General features: G+C 47.3%; 1 protein-coding gene across 1 annotated transcript in view; it reads right to left on the reverse strand.

Annotated features, from left to right (window-relative positions):
* The window catches only part of LOC138453202 (adhesion G protein-coupled receptor F5-like), a 1,258,340-nt gene that overhangs the window by 272,318 nt on the left and 962,491 nt on the right, over positions 1-23,531 (reverse strand). Inside the window, exon 16 of the mRNA XM_069605829.1 lies at positions 2,867-3,049. Within this exon, the coding sequence (XP_069461930.1) occupies positions 2,867-3,049 (183 nt within the window). The remainder of the gene's footprint in view (positions 1-2,866; positions 3,050-23,531) is intronic.

Below are 23,531 nucleotides of genomic sequence, written 5' to 3' on the forward strand. Positions count from 1 at the left end.
TAGTATCGAATATCTCCTGGGGAGTCCGTGGTAGGGATATGTAGTCCCTTGTGTGCTTGAGGAGGGCATCCAGCACTTGGTTCAGTATCCGTGAAAATAAGGGTTGTGATATGCCATGCATGTGCCCCACTGTGTGCTGGTAGGTGCCTGTGGCAAGGAAGTGGAGCACAGACACTACCTTCAGTAGAGGGGGGATGTCGGTGCGTATTTCAATGAGGCTCACTATGTCGTCATGTATCAGGTCCACTATGGTGGTGATGGTGTCACAGTCAAGCCGGTACAGGGTGTGGATCTGCTCTGGTGTTAGGTTGAAGGGGGTGGCTCTGATGCGAGGGATTGGTGGCTGCCGGCGTGGTAATGGTGGCTGCACTGGTGGGGCATGCAAATTATTTGACTGGGTGAGTGTGGTCTAGCGTTGTGTGGTGAAGGAGTTCTACTTTGATTTTATTGAAGGCATTGATGTAGTCTCGAGCACACACACACACACGCACACACACACACACACACACAAACAAACACACACACAGACACACACACAGACACACACGTCTCCTAAAGAAATCTTAGCAGCTATGGGAGGGGCAGTAGAGTGTCAAACTGGGTTAAGAGCTGGGTGAGTGACAATGCTAATTAAGTGCTAGTAAGCAGAGATCAGTAAATGCAAGACATATTCAATGAAAGTAATTTAACATATACTGTTACATTAAAACAATCTTGAAACTGTTTTAATAAGCGTGTTGCAATTTTTTGTTTGTTCTCAATGTACCAACATTCTTCTGCCTGTCCCTTATCCATCATTTGGAAAAGTTCACCTGCCTTGGCTCCCATCGCTAAGCTGCTCGGCTTGTTTACAAGTCTTTCTAGAACTAGGGCCAGCATTTGAGAAAGTGGAAGGGAAGCTTCAAGATGCGAGATATGCAAAAGATGCAGATATGCAAACATCTCTTTGTACGTGTGGGAGTGAATGTTTACCAGTGGGGTTCTCCTGTTTCAGTCCTGCGGCGATGGCCCTCTTTCAGAATCTGCACACTCAATGTAGGAATTCCAAGCACCTCACACTAGCTAAGTGACTACTGTTTGAATTGTAAATGAGGGCCAATGCAAGTTAGTGTCCCGTGCCAGGCATGCTTGTCTCAGTCATTCAATGATAGCCACAGATCAGTATTTTAGTGATGGTATTCTGTCCTCTGTGAGGTGCCCTTTTCACACCTTTCCAGCATCACTATTCATTTCTTCAGTGTTGGTGTTCCTCTCTCATGTAATGTAGCATTGGTCATCTTGCAGTTGTTGTTCGATGTAACTTGCACTTGTATCAGTACTGTATTGCGAGTCACTATTACAGTGGCGGTGTCATGTGTGAGGTGTTTGGGTGTCGCTCTTGTGCGGAAGGCCACATGTCAGTGTTTTAGTGTGGTGGTGTGTCCTTTGTGAGGTGTGTGTTTCAATCTTGCAGTGGGAGCCACCTCTAGCATTGTAGTGATGTCCATTTCTGTTTGATTCACACTTGTTTTAGTCCTTCATTAATGTTTGCAGTCTAGTCTTTTATTGGTATGTTGAGGCCTGGCTGAGGTATCTGTGGGTCACTTTTCCTTATTGTGGACATGGTGTCCTCTACTGTATTGTGGTGCATTTGTTTTAGCCTTGCATCCATTGTCATCTTTCATTTTTGCAGTACTGGTGTCTGGTGTGAGGTGAATTATTAGTCATGTGGTCAGTGTCGTATCTGGGACAAGGCACACTTGCTTATTGTACCCACCCGACGCACAGCGAGAAAGTATGCACGCTATGAAGAGCACTTTTGACACATCACATATATATATAAATACGTGCTCTGAAGTGGCTGTTGATGACATCAAGGTGCAATATAAAACCCAGGAATAATTACATTCTCTCTCTCATTTCCAATACACAGACACGCGGCAGTCTTTGGGAATGGGGCCCTCAATATTTAACTTATTTTGTTATGTTAAATAATGAATAGGAAATGCAGCCCCTACAGGTGCAATTCATCATGTGGGGAAATCATCCTAACCATATGGTATTTAGATCACATGATGGAACGTGTACATAGCAATTACCTAAACCCTTATTCTTAAAAAGCCACTTGATGCTCAATGCTTACCCAAGCTTACACTTTTAAACATGCATTCTAAAAGCCAACAGTTTGGGCTTTTGAATAGGCACTACCTTCATGGTGGCACATGGCCATAAGATGGCAACAGCTGGCAAATGGAGTGGAGTGGTTGGACTAAAAACGGTTGGCTTTGCCTGCTCTTGTTTTTAATTGTAGCCTGAATTAAATTGTAGGGTTTTCAGGTGACTTCCCCAGCATTGGGAGTTAGGGGACCGGATGTATATTGACACGTTTATTAAAACGAAAATATTCTGATTTAAAACGTCTGTTTCTTGTACAAGATTGTAGATTGGCATGGTTGTTGAGGGGGCATTCGAGTAGTGGCATTCCTTTGTAATAAATAACCCCTATAAAAAGAAGTTCAACAGTAAATAGGCGTCTTTTACGGGTTTTCCTGCAGTTGGGTGAATTATGCGGATTAACAGTAGCGTTAATTACAACCAGCGAGCATTCACCTAAAATGTCTGCCAAAGCTTTATTGCGGCACCTAATATTGAACTATACAAAATGCAGTTGTAGCATCACATAGAAAACAAGCAACAGAGAAATATTTGATTACAGTAACTAAACACATTTCCAAATACGCAGGCTTTGCGAATGACAACTCTGGCGATGCAAAACGTTTTATTTTTTTCAGTGGTTGTGCCTAATATGTTGGAAAATGTTCACCTTTCATTTGTTAGAATACTTCTACAGCACGACAGTGTGGCGGGATCTACAAAGTCTACTTACTTGCATCGTTGAACCATTAAAACGTGTGGTGATATTTACGGCGATATTTGAAAGTGTTTCCAATACGCCAACAATTGCACTTATACTGGCAAAGTTACTTATGACATTTGGATCTGTAGTCACAGTAGAATTTAGACTGGCAAGAAACGTTGGTATTTCTTCCACTGGTTTTGACTGCAATTGCTAAAAAATAATAATAAAAGATAGTGATCAACAAAAAGTGCATTCAGATGTATTTTTTCCAACAGAATGAGTGAGACAGGAGAGAACAATTAATAATAGAGTGCAGATCACATGCACGTGGAGGCACAACAACCGCCAAGAAAGACATACGATCGACAACATGCTCCTAACCACACGACCTTGGTCCAGTGCAGTGGGATGCGAGATATTTGGAGCTCACAGTGAATAAAACAGAAAAGTGCATGTCTTGATCTGGCTCGGCTAGTCATATTGGTTAGTAAGTACTAAGATTCTCATTCTGGAATGTTAGTCTCTGGGGCGAAAATCCAGGAGGATCCGCAGAGAGTAATGTTATAGGAGATCAAAATAGGGTTTTGAGGTCCTATCAAACTGACTGTCGGCTTGTATATGATTATAGAGCTGGGCAGAGACAGCAGAGAGTGCAACCAGTTGACACCCACATGCAGTGAAGCCAATGCCAGGTCATCTAATCAGAGGAAGGGTAGTAGGAGGGATTAGCATTAGGAGAAGATGAAGCAATACATGCATACATAAGGATGGCTGGGAATAAGTAAATTGGCAGTGGAATTACTAAGTCTGAGGAAGGTGTCCAAAGAATTGTACATGGAGGATGGCATATGGTTTAGAGGTAACAAGCTGCTACCGCTGTTTGCAATTACCTTGTGGACATGTTAGCATCATGTGCGCTGTGCCCAATTCACCCCTCTGCATACACCTCTCAAACACTAACCAAACACAACCACAAACCTATAGCACAACAATCCCCACAAATTTCTCTACACTGCAACAACAAAACAAACCACACATAGACTCGCACAACAGCACACAACGACTACCGTCCGGAAAACACCCCAAGCCCAGCCAACGGACCCACCGGGCTGAGGCTGCCAACGGCACATCACTGTTCTCTTGCACTTTTCCAGCTTATTCCCACTAACTCACCCTCCCCACCTCCCTTTTTCAGAGCGGCCAAAGCGCCAGGGGACCACTCCGGTGGTGATAGTGCGCGGTACAAATATCCTTTAACATTAACACTACAGAGCAACAGCTCAACAGTAACTTTTAAAGGCTTCCAGATATGGGTTATTTGAGAGCGCATTTAAAAGATGTGGTGACTATATGGGCCACAGCTAGTTCCTTTTTAATTGCCACTTGCATCGCAGTTTAGGGGATTCACATTCTGACCAAATACTAATATATGTGGCAATTTAAGTGAATATAATGGGGACGATGCCAGACCTCTCAAGCTGTTTGTGAGTGACCCACACAGCCATGTTTTGTTGACTTCTGGGCCTTGCAATTCTGCATTATTCATTACTCAATCCACTCCTAAAGTACACAGTCAAAGGTTTGGAATTCAGGGGTGGAGTATTCCCAAGATAGTGCATATATGCCAAGAGGTCCTATGCAATATATACAGAACTACGAGTCCCTGAAAACCCCCAGAAAATAGGACTGGGTGAACATATCCCGAATCACATCTACTGCATGATATGTTTGAGTACCACATCCAGCCATGGCTTGTAGGAAAGGTACGTCTGCACAATCACAGAGACAGAAAATCATCTCTGTTGTTCTTAGCAAATAAATGCATGCATAGTATTTTTAAATGCTATATCCTAACAATGATATTTAGGGAGTGGAGGTACAGACTCTGACAAATTAGTTTAAGCCTCAAACCATTTTAAGGAATTTCAATTTTGACAAGCAAATCAATTATCACGCCAACTCATAGAGGTTTTTCATGACAGTCTGCCACGTAGCATGCATGTGCACATTGCTGGATGAGAAGGATGAAGCGTGAGCCCATTTCATCCAAGGCTGTTACTCCAGCAGGTTTCTTAGGCAGTTCCTTTGTAAATCTGATCCATCCCTAGATCTTCAAGCTGAGTCACTCCCACAAGATTGCATAAGTACAGCCGAAAGATTGGAAGCCACATTTCAACACCTAAAGGTACAGTAGGCCCATGGGAGAAGCAAGATGTGTGTGGCAGATGTCTCCCATCACCAATGAGCCGCCTAAATCGAAGCCATCTCCACATTGTGAGTACTGTGGGGGATCCCTGCCTGAAGGGCATTGTCCAGCCCAACGAGTCAAAGGCCCCTAATGCTTGTATCTGCATCATTCTGCTAAGGTATGCAGGTCTGCATTGAACAGAAAATACTGAAAGTGATGTCACAAGCTCTGGAAGAACTTGAAGAGCCTGGTGATAGACAAGAAGTATTCCGGATCTTTACACTTGGACGGCAAGTAAAAAAGCCTCCATAACCAAAATGGTGAATGCTGGTCTCTGGCACCCTAACACAGCTCTCAATGACACAGGGAAAACTTCAATGTTATGATCCGCTTCGAATTTGCTGTCCTGAAGCCCAAGCCCTATCTGGTTCTTTTAAAGATGAGAATCTACACTTACTTAGCACACATACCCATACTACTGATTGAGGTGTGCTGCACGCAAGATCAACATGGGGACATTGGAGTTTGGGGACTTATTACATGGCATCAGGTGTTCGCAGAGCCACGAGGTGCGCCCCCACATTAAGGACAATGTGTAAGCTACTTACCGTAAAGCACCACAGAATCCCATGACACCTAAGAACCATGGTAGAAGAACTCTTTAAACTAGAGAAGGGGACATTATAGAGAGCGCCTAATGACCAACTCTGCGATATCCCCTACTGTGTGGACCAAAAGCTGAAGAAACCAGAACAAGAACTAATTACCATTGACCTGCGCCTCCAAAGCCGGGACATGAAGCATGAGAGATAGCTGGTGCAACTCTAGACAATCTCATAGCACACCTCCAAGGGTGAAGATAGACCTCAATAAGTGCTACCACACATTTCATTACAGAGACTCGGGGGGTACATAACATATTTGTCATCACACATTAGGTTTTGCCTGCCACAAAAGTCTTCCAAGAAACCTTATGTAATGTAAATGTTGTTATTCAAAATGCTGTTGGTTTCAGCGATGACATGCTCATCTTCACACAGTCACCAACTGGGCATCACAACCACCCGAGGAACGTTCTACAATGCCTCTGAGATCAAGCAATTATTTATTTGTATTTATTTATTTGCATTTATAAAGCGCACAAGCAGCACAGAGGCATCGTGGTGCTGTTACATGTAAGCGACTTAGTTACAGTTGTAGGAGGGTGGGTGTGAAGACGTGGGAACATAGTGTGTTACATGGGTGATGTGGCTACATGCGGGCTACATGGTGTGTAGAAGATCGTGGCATAGGAACATAGTACATATAAATATTACATATGGTTTGTTATACCAAGTGTGCACACATCCACCTAGCCTGGGGGCACTGCACTGGTAGGTAGGGGATTAGGTGAAGAGCCTGGTTTTAATGGTTTTGCGGAACACTAGGTGTGAGGGTTCAGATCTGAGGGTGAGAGGATGGGAGTTCCAGCTAACTCCCCCTCCTCTGGCACGGTTGACTTTGGGCACGGTCAGAAGGTTGGAGTACAGTGTTCTGGTAGGTCTTGAGGAGAGACGCCTGTTAACTCTCTGCAATAGGTAGGATGGGGCTGAATGGTGAATGCATTTATGGGTAATGGCAAGTGTTTTGAAGATGACACGCTCGCGGACGGGCAGCCAGTGGGCCTGCCGTCTGGCTGCCGAGATGTGTTCCCTTTTAGGTTGCCTAAGGGCACATATGGCATTATTTTGGATGGTTTGGAGTTTGTCCAGGTTTTTTACAGATGTGCCATTAAAGAGTACATTACAGTAGTCCAGTCTCGAGCCAATGAGGGTTATGGGATTGGTCAGACAGTTGGATGAGGTGAGGAATGGTCTAGCTGCGTTTAGGAGTTTGGAGTAGTAAGCTGCGGAGTAGGCAATGGCGCTGACGTTTCTTGACATAGATAGGATGGCATCTAGATAAACTCCAAGTGTTTTGACTGCCTAGGAGACGGGTATGTTAGTGTTGTCAATGTTGAAGGATGAGTATCGGTGGTCAAGTTTTTTTAATGTGTGGGTTGGTCCTAGCAGAAGTAATTCTGTTTTTTTCACCATTTATGCAAAGCTAGTTTTCTACCATCCAGGTGTGGATGATGGTGTAGGTGGAATTAAGGGTCTTGGTATCTGCCTCGTAGTCACCAGACATGTGGAGGAGAACTTGGGTATCGTCGGCATAGTTGGTGTACATAATGCCGAGCAAGTCTAGTATGTTGAAGAGGGGCCTGGTGAAAATGTTGTATACATTATAAGTTACTCACCATAGTGACTAACGTACTCTTGGTCCATAGTCCCCTTTCCTCCATACTGTATGGGTGGCCATTCCAAGGGACGGGAGACAGAACCTTTTTCACCAGAAAAAACCTTCTTCCACTTTAAATTTAGAGGCGCGCAGGGGTGCGGCCCAGGGAGCATGCGCTGCCCTGACTCTGCCCTCCGGTGCCACACATCAGTCCCCATTGACGCGTCGACAATAGATTTAACATTGCCTAAGGACACCAGTATTATTAAGGGGGAGGTTGGTGGGACATATGGAGGAAAAGGGACTATGGACTAAGAGTATGTTAGTCACTATGGTGAGTAACTTATAATTACTCTTACGTCCCGTTCCCTTTCCTCCATACTGTATGGGCGATTACAACTGAATGTAGCCCCAGGGTGGAGAGGAGACCCTCCTTAAGCAAACAGGTTCCTGAGAACTGCCTGTCCGAAGGCTGTATCAGATCTAGAGCCGGCATCCAAACAGCAATGCTTACAGAAAGCCGCGGGAGAGGCCCAAGTGGCCGCCCTGCTTATGACTTGCCAAGGGACATGGCGCTGTAATGCGATGGCCGTTGCCTTGGCCCTGACTGCGTGGGAATGCATATTGGCTGAAAGTGGCGTGTGCTGACCCTTGTACGCTTCCTTGATGGCAGAGACAATCCAATGGGATATGGAAGCCTTAGAGGCCTGATAGCCAGGCCTCGAGCCTCCGAAAGTGACAAACAGGGCGTCCGACTTGCGGAAACCCTTGGTCCTGTCCAAGTAGAATTTTAGGGCACGCCTAACATCCAGGCAGTGCAGCACTCTCTGTGCTTCGTCCTTAGGATCGGGAAAGAACGTAGGAAGGACTATTTCCTCGTTCAAGTGGAGCGCAGATGGAACCTTGGGCAGAAATGCCGGGTGCGACCGCATGACTACCCTGTCGCCTGGATCTCGCTGACTCTGCGAGCCGAGGTAAGACTGACTAGTAAGGCCGTCTTGATGATGACCAGCCTGATGTCCACGGATGCCATTGGCTCGAATGGTTTGTGCGCCAGGGCGCCCAAGACTATGTTAAGGTCTCTGACTGGGTGCAGCCTCTTGACGGGCGGGTAGAGCCTAGCGAGACCCGTCAGATGTTTCTTGACGATAGGGTTGGAGGAGGAAAAAATGCTTTCCTCAGGGTTCTTGTATGCCCCAATGGCTGCAAGTTACGTGCAGCAGGTGTCCACCTGTACGCCCAAATGAGCGAGGTGCGCCGAAAAGGAGAGCACGTTGTCCAGAGTGCAGACCAGGGGGTCAATGCCCTTGGAGTCTGCCCAGTGGCAGAATCTGGTCCATTTGCTTTTGTACTGGGCCCTGGTGGCTTTGCTCCTGGCACCTTGTATAATCTCCAGATTGGCCTTTGAGAGGCTAAGGTGCTGACGCGTTACCTGCTCAGGTACTACGCTGTGAGGGCTAGTTTCCCTGGTGCAGGGTGGTTGATTCTGCCCACCTGCTGAGCCAGAAGATGTGCTGGGCCCGTCCGAAGGTGTATCGGAGGCACCTCTGAGAGTCTGAGGAGCTCCGAAAACCATGGCCTGGCCGGCCACCATGGAGCTATCAGAATGATGAGGAGTCGGTGAAATTCGTTGATCTTGCAAATTACCCTATGGATCAGAGGAGTGGGCAGAAAGGTGTAGGTTTTCATGCCAGTCCACTGGAGGTGAAATGCGTCGCCCAGAGAGCCGGGGCCCTGACCTTGCCAGCATGTGAACTGGGGACACTTCTTGTTGTGCCAGGTGGCAAAGAGATCCACGTAGGTGTGACCCCACCTGTTGAAGATCTCCTGAATAACGAGGTTGTTTAGCTGGCACTCGTAATTGTCCGCTCCCAGCCTGCTGAGCCTGTCTGCTACCAGGTTGGATTTCCCTGGGAGGTGGACTGCCGAGAGGTAAATGTCATTTTCCAGGGCCCATTCCCACATGCTGATCGCCAGTCTGCACAGAGGATGGGATTTGGTGCCTCCCTGCTTGTTGACGTAGTACATGCTGGTCGAGTTGTCTGTCTAGATGAGGACAACCTTGTCCTTGAGAAGTGGTAGGAATGCACTGAGCGCTAGCCAGATGGCGTTCAGCTCCAACCAATTGATGTGGTATTCCTGCTCCTGTCAAGTCCAGGTGCTGTGGACCGAGAACTCGTCCAGGGTGGTTCCCTAGCCCTCGAGCGAGGAGTCTGTGGTGATGGTGGCCTGCGGAGAGGGCGGCCGAAAGGGCTTGCCCATCCGTAGGTTGCAGTCCATGGACCACCATGTTAGGTCTGGGTGGAGAGATGGAGGAACGTTGATGATCTCCGGTTGCGAGCCCCACTCTTGATTCCATGAGGCCCTGAAGTGCAGCTGAATCCTTCTCAAGTCTCGTGTACTGCACGGCTAACAGGACCGCTGCCAGTAGACCCACGAGATGTTGGTACCATCATGCCAAGGTCACCTCTCTGCTGTGGAAGTGGGCCGTGGACCTCTTGATGGCCGAGATTTTTTCCTCCGACGAGAAGACCCCCTCGGAGCACGTGTCCCAAATGAGTTCCAGGAATGTCAAAGTCTGCGTAGGCTGCAGCTGTGACTTCTTGAGGTTGAACGAGAAGCCCAGATCGTGCAGTTTGTTCATAAAGGCATGGGAAGAGTGGCAAACTGCTTCCGGGGATGTAGCCCTGACGATCCGGTCGTCGAGGTATGGGTAGATGTGGAGGCCCTCCGCTCTGAGGAGGGCTGCCACAGCGTTCATGAGTCTGGTAAAGACCCTGGGGCCAAGTTGAGGCCAAATGGAAGGACTTTGTATTGAAAATGGTAGCCCATGATCTGGAACCGTAGGAAAACACGATGGGGCTGCCAACTCGGGACGTGTAGGTATGCGTCCTTCAGGTCCAGGGAGCACATCCAGTCTCCCTTGTCCAATGTCTCCGCTATAAAGGCTGGCGTAACCATCTTGAATTTTTGCAGGGGTAGGGAGAGGTTGAGGGTGGAAAGGTCCAGCACAACTCTCAGGCCCGCCTGGTTCTTCTTCTGAATGGCGAACATCCTGGAGTAAAAGCCAAAGCCTCGCTGGGAGGCTGGAACTTCCTCCACTGACTGGCTCTCTCCGAGCGACCGGATCTCCGCCAAAAGAGTTGCTGTCCCAACCTGTGGGAGTGGAGGGGAGGAGGGAGGAGAGGCTGGGATAGCAAGGCGGTACCCTGTGGATACTACGGAGAGGATCCAGGGGTCCGCGAAATTCTGGCACCAGAATTGTGCATGGAGAGCAAGCCCACCCCCCACTGGAGATACGTGGACCCGAAGGGGCATGTCATGCCTTCTTTCCCTCAGAGGCTGACGCTGAGGAGGGGGACTGGAAAAAGCCCTTACTCCCGACCTTTTTGTTGTTTGCGGTGGTTCTGAGACAGCGAGCGGTCCCGCTGCCTGGATCTGCGTTCCAGGAAGCCGTGGAACCCTCAATACGTACGACCCTTATCCGAGCGCTGCTGAGATTAGGTGTACGATTTGGGCGTGGTCTTTGTAAGAATGGACATAGACTTTGCCATTTGTGAGCTGTTCTTATTTTTGTCCAGCTCTTTGTACGTAGAGGAGTGGTAGAGGTCCCCCTCTCTCGAATGGTAGATCTACAATGTGCCCCTGGACATCCGGGTTGAAATTCGTTGCCCCGAGCCAGGCTGTTCTCCTCATGTCCGTGGCAATGCAGATGGCACGGCCTGAGGTATCGATATGGGCCACTGTGGATTCCATGAGGTCATGCGCCACGAGCTTGGCTTCAGCTAGCCCCGCCTTAAAGCGTGATTGGCACTGGGTGGGGAGTTCCGCAATTTCCCGCCATAACCTTTGGTTGGCGGCCACCAGCATGACATCTGCGTTAGCCTGACGGAGGTGCAACGATGCGTTGCTGTAGATTTTCTTGCTGTACGCCTCCAAGATCTTATCCTCCTTGCCTAGCAGCACCACAGAGGAGGAGGCTGAGGATGACTGAGGCTTGGAGTACAGTGATGCTGCAGCGATCACCGAGGAGTGTGGCTGAAGATGAGTCGAGAGCAAGAGTGTATCCCCCTCCATCTGCCTGTACTTGGCGTCCAGGCGTCGATTGACCAGCTGGACCGAGTGGGGCTTGAGCCAACCCTCCTTGACCAGGGAGACTACATCGGTTTGCAGTGGAATCTCTGTGTCGCCAGAGGGGTGTCATGTGAGAACTTCAGCCATAACCCCCTCTGCCGGCTGTTCGACCTCGGGTTGGGGGAGGCCCAGGTACTCCGCCAGGCCAGCAAGACGTTCGTGGAAGGCCCTGGCTGAGGATGGAGTGCCCGGATCCTCCTCCTCGTCCATACCCAGCAGATCTGGAGGATCCTGTGGAGAAGGAGGAGTAGATGGTGCCGGAGGCTGGGGTACAGGGACCACAGCCGTATGTTGACGAGGCGGCGGCAGTTGCATAGTTGGCTGTGGAGCCGGAGGAGGCAGCTGCACTGGGGCCAGGGGGCCCAATGAAGGCGTCTGTGGTGCTGCTAGCATGGCTGGGATGATTTCCCTGATGGCGTCTTTGATGATAACCCCCATCTGAGGAGACCTCATGAGGCCGAGGAACTTCTCAAAGAGCACCTTCTCAATGGCCAAAGAGGTGGCAGGGGGTACCAACAGGGTTGCGGGGGCTGCTGGAGCCGCTGCATACCCTGTCCATATGGACGCAAAGGAAAGCTGCCCTGTGCAAATCAAGGGTAGACTGTAGGCCTCGTACCTGGTTGAGGCCAGTCCCACCTTGATACTCGTTCTTCGCCGAATTCCTGGAATGGGGTCGGACAGGTGCCTCTTTCTGGCGCAGCGGCCATTTTGTCAAGCTGCATGCCACGTACCTGCGACGTGGTGCTCGGCCCGCTGGGCCTGGCCTTGTCCAAGACTCTTGTGCGTGGATCACGAGGCCTAACCTGCTCCTCGGGCCTCGGCCCGGTAGGTGTGACACCCTCGACCCGGGGATCGGTAGAGCTAGTTTTAGGAGGTATTGCTGGTATTAGCGCTCTGAAACACTTGTGTATGAGCGCGATACAAATAAAAATAAAAAAATATATCCTAGCCCCTCTGACGTATTGCCGGTATTAGGGCGTAGCCCCTCGGCCATGGTGGCGGTAAAAGGGCAGAGCACCTCGGGTGTAGACCCAGTACAAGAACCTTCCGGTCCCTCAATACTGCGCCAGGGAGGATCCGAGGATCCCTCGACTCGAAGGCTGGTAGCTTCAGCAGCCTCGGTCCACGTGCCAGTAGAAGGACCTGGCCGGTCCCTCCAGCGCAGGAGAGTCCTGGGAAGGAGTCTCACTTGCGTGGTGTGCTGGAAAATATCGGCCGATGCTTCACGAAGTTCTTGAGATCCTCTAGAGGCGACCTCTGGAAGAGCTCCCTCCACCTGGCTAGTCTGTTCTGCAGCGCCTTCGAGGGCTGCGAGTCACACGCTGAACATGATTGCCAACCGTGGTCTGGGCCAAGGCAACGTAGGCAGAGGGCGTGGGGGTCTGACGTTGGGAAGAGTCCGTTGCAGGATGGACACCTTCTGGAACCTTTAGAAGTCGACATGCGCCGGGGAGGAGCCTGACGCCTGAGGACCGAGTACCTGAATGATAGATAAGGTGAAAAAGACAAAGAGAAGAAGTATCCGTTTGTGGAATTACATGGCTGAAGCCAAACTCAGGAACGCTGGTGAATTCGGCCCGTTCCCGTCGACGTAGAAAAGGGGACTGGGATGTGGTGCTTGAGGGTGGATTCAGGGCAGCGCATGCTTCCTGGGCCGCACCCCCGCGCGCCTCTAAATTTAAAGGTGGAAGAATGTTTTTTTTGGTGAAAAAGGTTCCGTCTCCCGTTCCTTTAAAGGGACACCCATACAGAATGGAGGAAAGGGGACGGAGCGTAAGAGTATGTGGGAGGTTTGGTCGGAGAAGACTCGCATGACTCTACCTTGGAGGAGGGAGGTGATCCAGGTGATGGCATTAGCAGAGAAGTGTGCTGAAGAGTAGAGGTGTTGGCAAAGTAGCTTATGGTCCACCAAGTCGAAGATGGCCGAGATGTCTAAGAGGAGGAGTTAATTGTGTTTGCCTCGGTATCTGATGTAATTGATTTGGTTTTTGATGTCAAGCAGGGAAGTTTCAGTTCTGTGGCCAGGTCGGAAGCAGATGTGGTCAGATTCCAAGGAATGTTGTACTTGTAGGTATGCTGGTTTGTCCAGGATTTTTAGTAGGAAGGGTACTGTGGTTATGGACCAGTAGTTATTAGGGTTGTTCGGGTCTAGAGTTTATTTGTTTTAGAAGCACCCAGGCTTCCTTGAGGCTGGGTGGAATGGATCCTGACACGAAGGAGGCGTTTATAAATGCAGTGAGGAAGGGAGTGAGCGTGTCTGCACACTCTTTGATGGGGGTGACTGGATAGATGTCCCCTTTGTACATGGATGGTTTGATGTTCTTCATGAGTGAAATGACTTCTGTTTCATTAATGTTCCTAATGTGGGTGGCCCCATGTGTGGGGTCAGGAGTGTGAGAGACTCTGGGGGTTTTGGGGGGGTGTTGGTTGGCTAGAATTCTAGCATGAAGGGTGTCTATATTTTTGAGGATGGCAGATTGTATGTCCGAGCACCAGGGTGTATCTTTGGAAATTGCCTGGGGTGGAGTGGGGGTTTTCATTTCACTGAAGATGGTGAAAATATCTTTAGAGTGACAATTCTGGTGTTAAAGGAGTTTGCTTTAGCATGGATGATAGCTTTTTTGTACTCCTTGGAGAGTTTGTTGAAGTTGAGTCTGGCTGAGTCCAGGTGATTGGATTGCCAGGTAGGTAGGGCTGCCTGTTTCTTGGTCCGGAGGTCTAGATGTTCCTGGAAGAACCATGCGCTCAAGTGTTTAGTGGGTTTGGCTTTCCGGGCGATGGCTTCTACTGCCTCTCTTAAGGTAGTGTTGAAGGAGAGTGCTAGTGTGTTCAGGTCATTGGAGAAGCAAGCCCAAAATGATGGGCCTACTAGGTAGGCTAGTAGTCTCTCTTTTGTGAGAAGGAGATCACTGCTGGTGGAGGAGGGGAGTGGTATGGCAGGCGGTTTCTGTTATTTAGGTGGGGAGAGGGTGAATAGGATAAGGTGGTGGTCGGTCCAAGGGAGGGGGGTGTTTGAACTGATGACTGGAGGGCAGTTATGGTGTGCTAGCCAGTCTAAGGTGCGACCTTTGATGAGTGTGGGATTGGAGATGGTTTGTTGAAGCCTAGGGTTTCCAGAGCTTTTGCGAGGGATTTCGATGGACTGTCATTGGTGTCGTAGAGCCTGAGGTTGAGGTCTCCTGCTAGGATGACCATTGTGGAAGTCTTCAGGTTGCCAGAGAGGAGATGAGTGAGGGTTGAGAGGAAGTCAGCAAGAGGACCAGTAAACTATGTGAAGTCTGATGGTGCAGTTGTGGGAAGTGTTGAGTTTGAGGGTTAAGAGGTCGCAGTTACTTGTGCCTGATTTTTCGATCTTTCTAATAGAGATGGATTCCTTTGCTATGAGGGATACCCCCTGCACTTGGAATGCAGACAGTCTTGTCGGAGGATGGTGTAGTCAGTGGGGAGGGCGAGTGCTATGGCCGTGCTGGCGGCTTCATGGAGCCAGGTTTCCGTGATGGCCAGGAGATCAAGGTTGTGCGCAATGATCAGGTCATGCAGGTTTAAGGCGTGAGCTGCGCGTGAGCGTGCGTTAATGAGGGCAGAGTTGAGCGTGGTGTGAAGGGGTGAGGTGTCAATGTGTGTGGTGGTGTGTATGGTGGGGCTGGGTGAAGGAGAGAGGTGAGTTGTATGTGTGGTAGGCACGATGGAGATGATAGGCCGAGTGGTCATAGTGGGGCAGGCGGTAGTGCCCGCATAACCACATGTGGGGATGGTGCTCTCAATGGGCATAACGGTGGACGTAGGGCCTTGATTAGATACAGCATCGTCCCATAGGGGTGGAGTGGTACCAGTGGGCATGGTGGTGAAATAATGGTATACTTTGGTTACATTTGAGGTGGCTAATATAGGCACATTGGCAGCAGTAGTGGCCTGCACGGTGTGCATGTGCGGGCAGCATGTTGGTTGAGATAGGTGGGGTGGGCATCAGAATGAGCACCAGAGCGTATAGATCTCTCCCTGTGGGACGCTGGATTCTGATGCAAAGCCTGTGGTTACGACTAGTGAGCTTTCTGTCTTACGTGCTATAGGTATGGGGGCGTGTGCATGCATGGAGGTGCGCAAACCTCCGGGTAGGTGTTGCACTGAGAGGAGGCTTAGTACAGAGCGTATGGGGTAGAGAGAGGGCCTCTGGGGTTCTGATGGGGCAGAGTGGGTCTTCCTGTGGGGAGGGTGGCTTACCAAAGGCTGACTCCTGTGTGGAGGAGGGAGACAGGATAGGATGCAGCAGCTGTGGGCAACGGGGAGCTACAGTGAGGTGTGGCTCCAGGCATCTGGCCTTCAGAGTGCAGTTTAGCCTGCCATCTTGGCATTCGATGGGTGGGGCTAGTGGCTGAGGAGAAAGGAGTAGGCCTGGAAAGGTGGGCTGAGATAGTGGTAGAACTCTGGCCCTTGGGCGGTCAGCAGTCATGATCGGGAGGGAGAGGGGCTGCAATTGGGGGGGAATTAGGGAGGAAAGGTGTATGGCAGGGGGTAAGGGGGTGGCGTGGACAGAAGAGGCGGTACAGGCCGTTTCCTGAATGCGTGTAGGCGCCTGCTGTACAGTGCGGTACATTGGGAAGAGCTGGGTGAGTGGGGTGAGTGGGGGCGCAGGGGGTAGTGTTTTTGCAGAGTGCAGTGGGTGGGAGGTGGGCAGCTATTTCAGGGTGGCTAGCTGTGTAATAGCTATGTTAGATTCCTGCTATATGGTTAGGGGGAGGACTCGTTATAGATCTAGACCTGGTCCGGTCCAGGCGCTTGGTGATTGTATGCCTCGGGGCATGGGTGATAGAGGTGGTCGCCATTTGGGCTGGATTTACAGGGGGTGCCAGTGACTAAACCCAGGGTTTTAGGTGGGAGGGGGAGGCATGGGATGATACCAACAGGATAGTGATCACTGTGGGGGATGTATGGTATGGCAGGGTGAGTGGGCGAGTGTATGGCAGTGATATGTAAGGGCAGTCACTAGGGGTGTAGGCGGGTGTGCTGGCTGCAGAAGTCTACAGCAGCTGAGAGGGTGAGGTGAAGCTAGGGGGAGCACCAAGGGGGAGCACCAAGGGAGCATATTGTTGTGTGTGGCTAGTAGCAGGCATTGGTAAGCATAGTGACAGAACATAACAGTATATGGATGTGGCTAGTAAACAGGCAGGCCAAATGACATAGTTATCAGAACCTGGCTGCATGCAGAGCAGAATGCAAGTAAACATATGACAGTAATCTAGTGGAGCAGAGCAGAAGGCAGGTACACATATCGCCATAATCTAGCAGAGCAAAGCAGAATGCAGGTACACATATGACTGTAATCTAGCGCAGCAAAGCAGAATGCAGGTACACATATGGCCGTAATCTAGCACAGCAAAGCAGAATGCAGTTACACATATGACTGTAATCTGGATCATTGTGCATAAGGGAGTGATGGTAGAACTGCAATGTTAGGGTCGAACTATTTTTAGGAAAGAGGCGTGATATTACACAGCATACTGTAGTGTGGAGGTAGAGGTTGAGGTATTACTCTGAGCAAGAAAAACTGTGAATTCAAGAAAGAAACACTGGAGTATTTCTGATATGCATTTCATAGGTAAGGCATAATGGCCGATCCCCGCCAAGTTGTGGATATTAATGAATCTGTGCCTCCACAAAGTCCGTCTGAGATAATATGCTGTCTGGACATGGTTAATCACTGTTGCTGATTCATCCCTGACATAGTATCCGTTATGGAGCTGATCAGGCGATTGACCAGTTCTTCCAAGGCATGGCTATGGTACAAACTATAGAAACGGGCCTGCCAGGCCAAAATACTTGCCTGAGCTATAGACACAAACATAGCCTACTTTAATCTAACTCTGCACATCAAACTGGCGGTCAACACCCACCTCCACGAGCTAGTTACCATGCTAACACAAATAACTCTGACAGTTGATATCGCAAGTAGGGTGCTCGTAGCCCCTAAATCAAGGTACAATTTGAGGATGTGCGATTGATGTTGTGTGGGGCTGTGGACAAACCAGGGACTGAAAAATGCATCTGGCAACTACAGGAGTACGAATTTCAAATTACTTACAGGTCTGGTGCAAACAACCTAGAAGACTTCCTGTCACACCATACTCAAGCAGCACAATTGCTCAAGGAAAAGGGTTCACACTCTGGTTGGAAAATAAAATCGATTTTGGTACGGCAAATCCCATACCTAGAGCCGTCTTCCTTGAGGAAATCACTGTGACCTCAATTGACAATAAATACTTCTACATCAAGCAAGCCTTTCCACTAGAAAGAGGAAAGGCTTTCTTGAAGCTCACCGCCATCAGAATGAAGTAACCCAGCAGGATTTTAAAAGACTGTTGTTGATCCCAGACAAACTCTGAAATACCCATCTAGGCCACCAAAGATGGAGCAAACCAAAAGCTTGCATGAGAGATGTGAGTCACCTAGGGCTGGAATATGCAGTGGAATCAGGTCTTGAAAATTGCATTGCACCCCCCGCCCTCAATCCATCACTACTCAAATCAATGCCTACTTTCTATCAGTGAGTACGTTATGCTCCTACTCCCTGCTATGTCATGTCCTAAACAATGCACATTGTATTTACATAACTGTAATTTCTGTCTGGCTGCTGTGTGCCCCTTTTCTGCTAATGCAGTTAGTAACAATAACATCCCTCCACATTTTAGAATGAAAGAAAGTCTAATAAATTCGATCAAATGTTTTAGGTCAAATAGACCCAAACCGGGGAAAAGGATGCAGCGAAGTATCAACTACATAAAGGGAACACCTTGAATATACCTTGGTCGTCTTTTCCCTGAGACCTCCACCGAGAAGGATGTCCCCCCCTGTCCACCGTGGGACCCGGAATTGCTGCCACTACATCTCCTGCAGCATCGGACGAGGCCATGCCAAGATGGCCGCCGAGCTTCCTTCTTTGTCTGCACCAGACGGCTTGGAGGCACGTCCTTGTTTCCTGCCTGCTGATTGGCCCCTGCCCTCATCAAATGCAGAGACCCGGCCTAGCCGTGAGGCGAAGCCGGGTCCGCGCATTTAAGGGCAGCGCTTAAGGGCTCCTTCCTGTCTTTTCCCTGTCCTTTCCATGGACTTTACCTATGGATCTGCCTGCAGCCTACCCTCCTGGTTCACCCAGCGTTCAGTACAACACCTTAATGCAGGGTCACGGCGCAAAGGTAAGGTGTGCACGCACCTCTGCTTGCTCCCCCTCGTTCCATGTCTACATTCCCTTCCTGACTCTACCACTTACCCAGCACCCTGGTGAACTTGACTTTGCAGCTTTCTCTTGCTGCACCAACGTGACACTTTCAATGCCCCCCACCTCCAGTTGACTCCTGCTTCAGCCTCTGCATTTAAGGGCAAACCCAAACCCTCTGTGCCACAACAAACATTCTCGATCTTGGCACTTGTATTTTTGGCACGCCACCTTCTTTCTGGAACTGATCATCTACAGTCTCAAATTCCACCTCAGTAGAATCTTGTAAATCAACACTGTTAATACCGCTTTTAGTTGTCTATGCACTATTTTTCCATACCGCACACCTGCCCTCCATGGCTTTGGGGGATTTACCCGTACTTCATTCATGTTTTACTCTTCCTCTAATCAAACGCACTGTAAATGTTCGGTCCATTATCTATGCAAGTTTCCTGTGTTTGCATTCACTCCTTTAACTTACCTGATTCCTACTTCTGTATAATTGTGCTATGTACACCTGTTCAGACCCACCTACTGCTCCCCCTCCCTCTTCGCCTTTTGCCTCCTTCCCTCTCCCCTCTGGTCATCTCCCTCCCGTTCTCATCTCCATCCTTAATGTTAATTGTATGTCCACGTCGTGCCCCTGCCTCCAGACCTTCATGACCTTCCACCCCCTGCTCTGCGCTGACCCTACTCACGCTCTTGAGGTGCCCACCCTGTTCTATGCGCTGGGTACCACAAACCCACCCTCTTCTACTTCCCACCCCTCTTCGTACTCTCACTTCCTGCTTCTCCCCCTCCTCTGAGGACCTAGACTCTCCCTCGAGGTCTTCCCCTCCTAGCACTTACTCCTATCACCTGTTCCATGACCGATGATAGTAGCTTGTCAGTCTCCCCTCCTCCCCCTTGTTCTCCTCTCCCCCTCCCCTGCTTTAATTTTTCCCGATGAATTTGCTCAGCAGTTGTTCTGTTCCTCCTCACCCCTCTATCCCTCAGCCCCCCCTTCCCAACCCTCCTCTTGTATTCCACCTGCACTGCGTAAATTGTCGTCAGACATAGTAATGTTACTGCTTGCTTTGTTTTCCTTCCCCCTTACCTCCTACCTTACTTGTTATTTTGCACGTGCACTGAAATGTGGTCAGGCCTATTTTTTCACATTCTGTATTGTTTCAAGGACTTTTTACTGAATGTACTGTATTTTCCTTTGCTCCCTCCCTCCTTGAAGCGCTTTGAAACACTTCTGTGTATAGGCGCTATATAAATAAACAATCATATCATATCATATCAATTCAACACAGAAGAACAGATAGAACTTGGTGCAAGAATTTTGCACATGGCTTTCCACAAATACTACAGGCAATAAGGAAAAAGCAGGAATAGTCCATGGTGATGATTCAAGCTGCGCCCACTTGAGACAGACTGACATTTTACCTTCCGTGTGTAGATCTGTCCATAGTGTCAGACAGTTGATTGCAGGTACATTCAGCCCCTTTGACACTAGAAGAGCAAGCAATTGCTGTGAAAAATGAATTCCATCATTGAGTTCAGCATCCTGGCATGTCAGGTCCTAGTTGAAACACTTAACTGAACCTTCTTAGGGATGATTCACCTTCAATTGATGTAAATACGCGGGAAGTAATTCCAAAAGATGCACATGACTTCTTTAAATGCTGCTTACACATTGAATAGATATCATTAATATTTGACTGGGCATTTGCTAACTTATTAATTATCACTTCACCTATCGCTCTGACCAACATCTTTCAATATTTCCCACATTATGATATTCTTTCATGTACTTGATTATCCCTTGCATTCCCATGCGCTCCATATACAATGCTGTAAACTGGTGATTATTGGAGATGCTGCTCGTGTTATGTCACACTGCCATGTGTGATGATGCACAGTGCTGCCATCTGGTGGCTTTGTTTATGCTGTTCGATGCTTCCTTTTCAAGAATGAGAAGTGGAGGGCTATGCTTATGCAATGATGCTAATTGCAATGTCATGCTGAAATATGCAAGGCTATGCTGCAATGACACTTGTTGGTTTGTGCTAGCCTAATCTGTTGTCTTTTTAAGCAGCTGAGACCTGCTAAAGCTCCTTTAGCAAGAATTGACACCAGGGTTTCTCAGGCAATCAACTAGTGCATTCAGACATAACACTACACAGTAAAGCAACACGTTCATCATAATATCCAATGGTGCCCTATAACAAAGGATAAGAGTCACACTATTTTATTATATAATTGTGACACTCGTTCTCTCCCATCCACTGGAAGCTAACATAGGTGGGGAGATTCTTTGTCATATCGTCCCTTTGTGTCCCACAACTTTAATTTCATCATCTACAATAAATTGTTCCTACCATCATCTCAAATGTCAACAAGTTTATTCCGGTTATAAAAATCGGGGAGTTTCCAATCAAATAATTAGACAGGACCAAACACAGATATATATTTACAAAACGAACATATTTTCCATATAAACATACACATATCAAAAAGTGCAAAAACAAAACAATCACACAATACATTCCAACTTCTAATATCAAAACAAAAAACAATATAGAATTTCATAGTATAGACACTCAGTTCTTGACAATTTGCAAACAAATTAGTAACATGGTTCTATTTCACTCTATTAGTTCAGAATATGTCACACACATTCATATTATGTAATCATTACTTTTATTATGGATTTCCATGGATCATGGACTCCAATAGGTCGACATTACTACAGACATTGCTGATCTCTACCAAGCTTTTTTTTACGTAACGTTTCGGCGCTAACTGATTCAGACCCGTTTCCTCTGGCCCTTACAGATACAATTATAATCTTTGTTAATAAGGATATTTCTCCTCCACTCCATAAATAGAAACCCGATCATTAATGGAGTAGTCTAAAAAATAATTATATGGTCCTGCTCTATAGGCAGTATTACAGACTGAATGGAAAACGTGGACATTTAATTTCCAAAATGACATGTATGTGCAATCCACTTTGTATAGCAATATGCAAGTGTCTTATTAATCTAGGTAGAAGGAGAAAGGGGAGAGAATAATTTTAACTTATCTTAAACCAATGAATAGTTACGGTGCTATTTACCTCTTCTTCATATTGCATCCTTAGGACTGCCAAGTCCGGTCGTTATGGGAAATTATGGGAAATTACATATTATAATGGGCTAGTTTAATGAATTTCCCAGGCGAGAGGCAGACATCGTATATTGTTTGACTCAAGGAGATCTTAATCAATCTGAGCACTAACCAGATATACATCAAACGGACCACTAGCTAACACTCCTCAACTTAATTAACAACTAGCAGATTTTTTTAAAATAAAAGCTAAGACTTTATTAACTTAATACAGACCTAAAATCTCACCTGTATCCTTTAGTTCATTGTATGCGACATATTAATGTGATGTAATGGTCACCATCTTATGTATTCTACTTATTTAATGGTGCAATTTCTGTAACGTCCTTGCTTCATTGCTTCATGACGTACACAGTCGGCCGACATGTCGCCATATCAATCACATATGTTTTAAACACCTACTCCTCATTATACAGCACAGCTTACATTGGAACGTAATAGTGTATGCCATCATGTTTATTCTTGTATATTCTTGTTAAATCATACAGTTTCATATGCGTTTGTCATAAAGGGACCAACTCTATAGTAGTGCTTCCTCAACCATACATGTCAAATTGACTGAGAATTTGAATATTTTATCATGGATATATGAATTGGTAATTAAGGCCTGCAATGTGGGTTCCTAGTTGATGAATCAATTGAGCTTTCTTGTAAGGGAGGGAACATTCCACATAACTGTTAGTGTATACACTATCTAATATCCACCAGAATATGCATCAGCGAATGATTTTTTTCAAAGTAGTGTTGCACCATTGGAGCAGTACTTAATTTACAATTAATTCTAATTCAGTGTTCAGATATTCTTACACAAGCTGCTGTCATAGTTTGCCCTACATGCACGAGGTCACTAGGGCATTTTATGCAATATACATCTTTAGTGGACTTACAGTTGGTCATATTTCTCATTTGCCAGTCTTGCTGTTTCACTTTAAAAGTGGTAACCTTGCCTGTGAAATTGCATACAGAGCAGATTCTCCAATGGAAATGTCTCATTGGAACTTAGGTCCTTTTAAGAGTTTGCATTTTTTCTGCTGCTGAATATTTACAATGTACCAATTGTTTTTTATATGTCTAGATCTTTTTAATATGAATAAATGTGGCTCAATTTCTGGAAATGTTTGCTGGACATGAGGCAAATATTTCTTACATTCTTGTTGATATCTTGTGTATTAGAGCCGAAGGTTGAGGCACAGATGATTCTGTTTTTTTTGTCTGGGATGTTTTCTTCATTGGTAAGTAAGTCTTCTCTCAGAGTGTACTATGCTATTTAAGTGTTTAAGAATCTTTGGGTATCCTCTATATCTGAACCTCATATCTAGAATTTCTGCATGTACCTGATAGTACTCAATTCTGCTGCAGTTTTACGTATTTTTAGGTACTGCCCATATTGTAGGCTCTTTGATTTTGTGGATGATAACTACGGTAATGCAAAAGGGTATTTTAACTAGTTGGTTTTCTAAACATCGAGCCTATTAAATGGTCGTCCTAACTTTTATTTCGAAACCAGAAAGTTCATCTTCAATTTACTGAAATAGTTAGTGAACTGTATATTACCATTACACTTATTAATCCAATCACTAAATAGTTTTAGTTCATTTTCTTCACCCTGCCAGATCATGATCACATCGATCTAGCATTTTTAAATCTTGAACTTATCACAATACGGATTATTTAAGGAGAAAATAAATTTCTCTGCATAAGTTGCCATGAAGAGTGTGGCTAGCAAAAAAGCTCCCATGACAGTC

Source organism: Ambystoma mexicanum, chromosome 4p, assembly GCF_040938575.1.
Source record: "Ambystoma mexicanum isolate Mex_15411 chromosome 4p, UKY_AmexF1_1, whole genome shotgun sequence".
Taxonomy (NCBI): Eukaryota; Metazoa; Chordata; class Amphibia; order Caudata; family Ambystomatidae; genus Ambystoma; species Ambystoma mexicanum.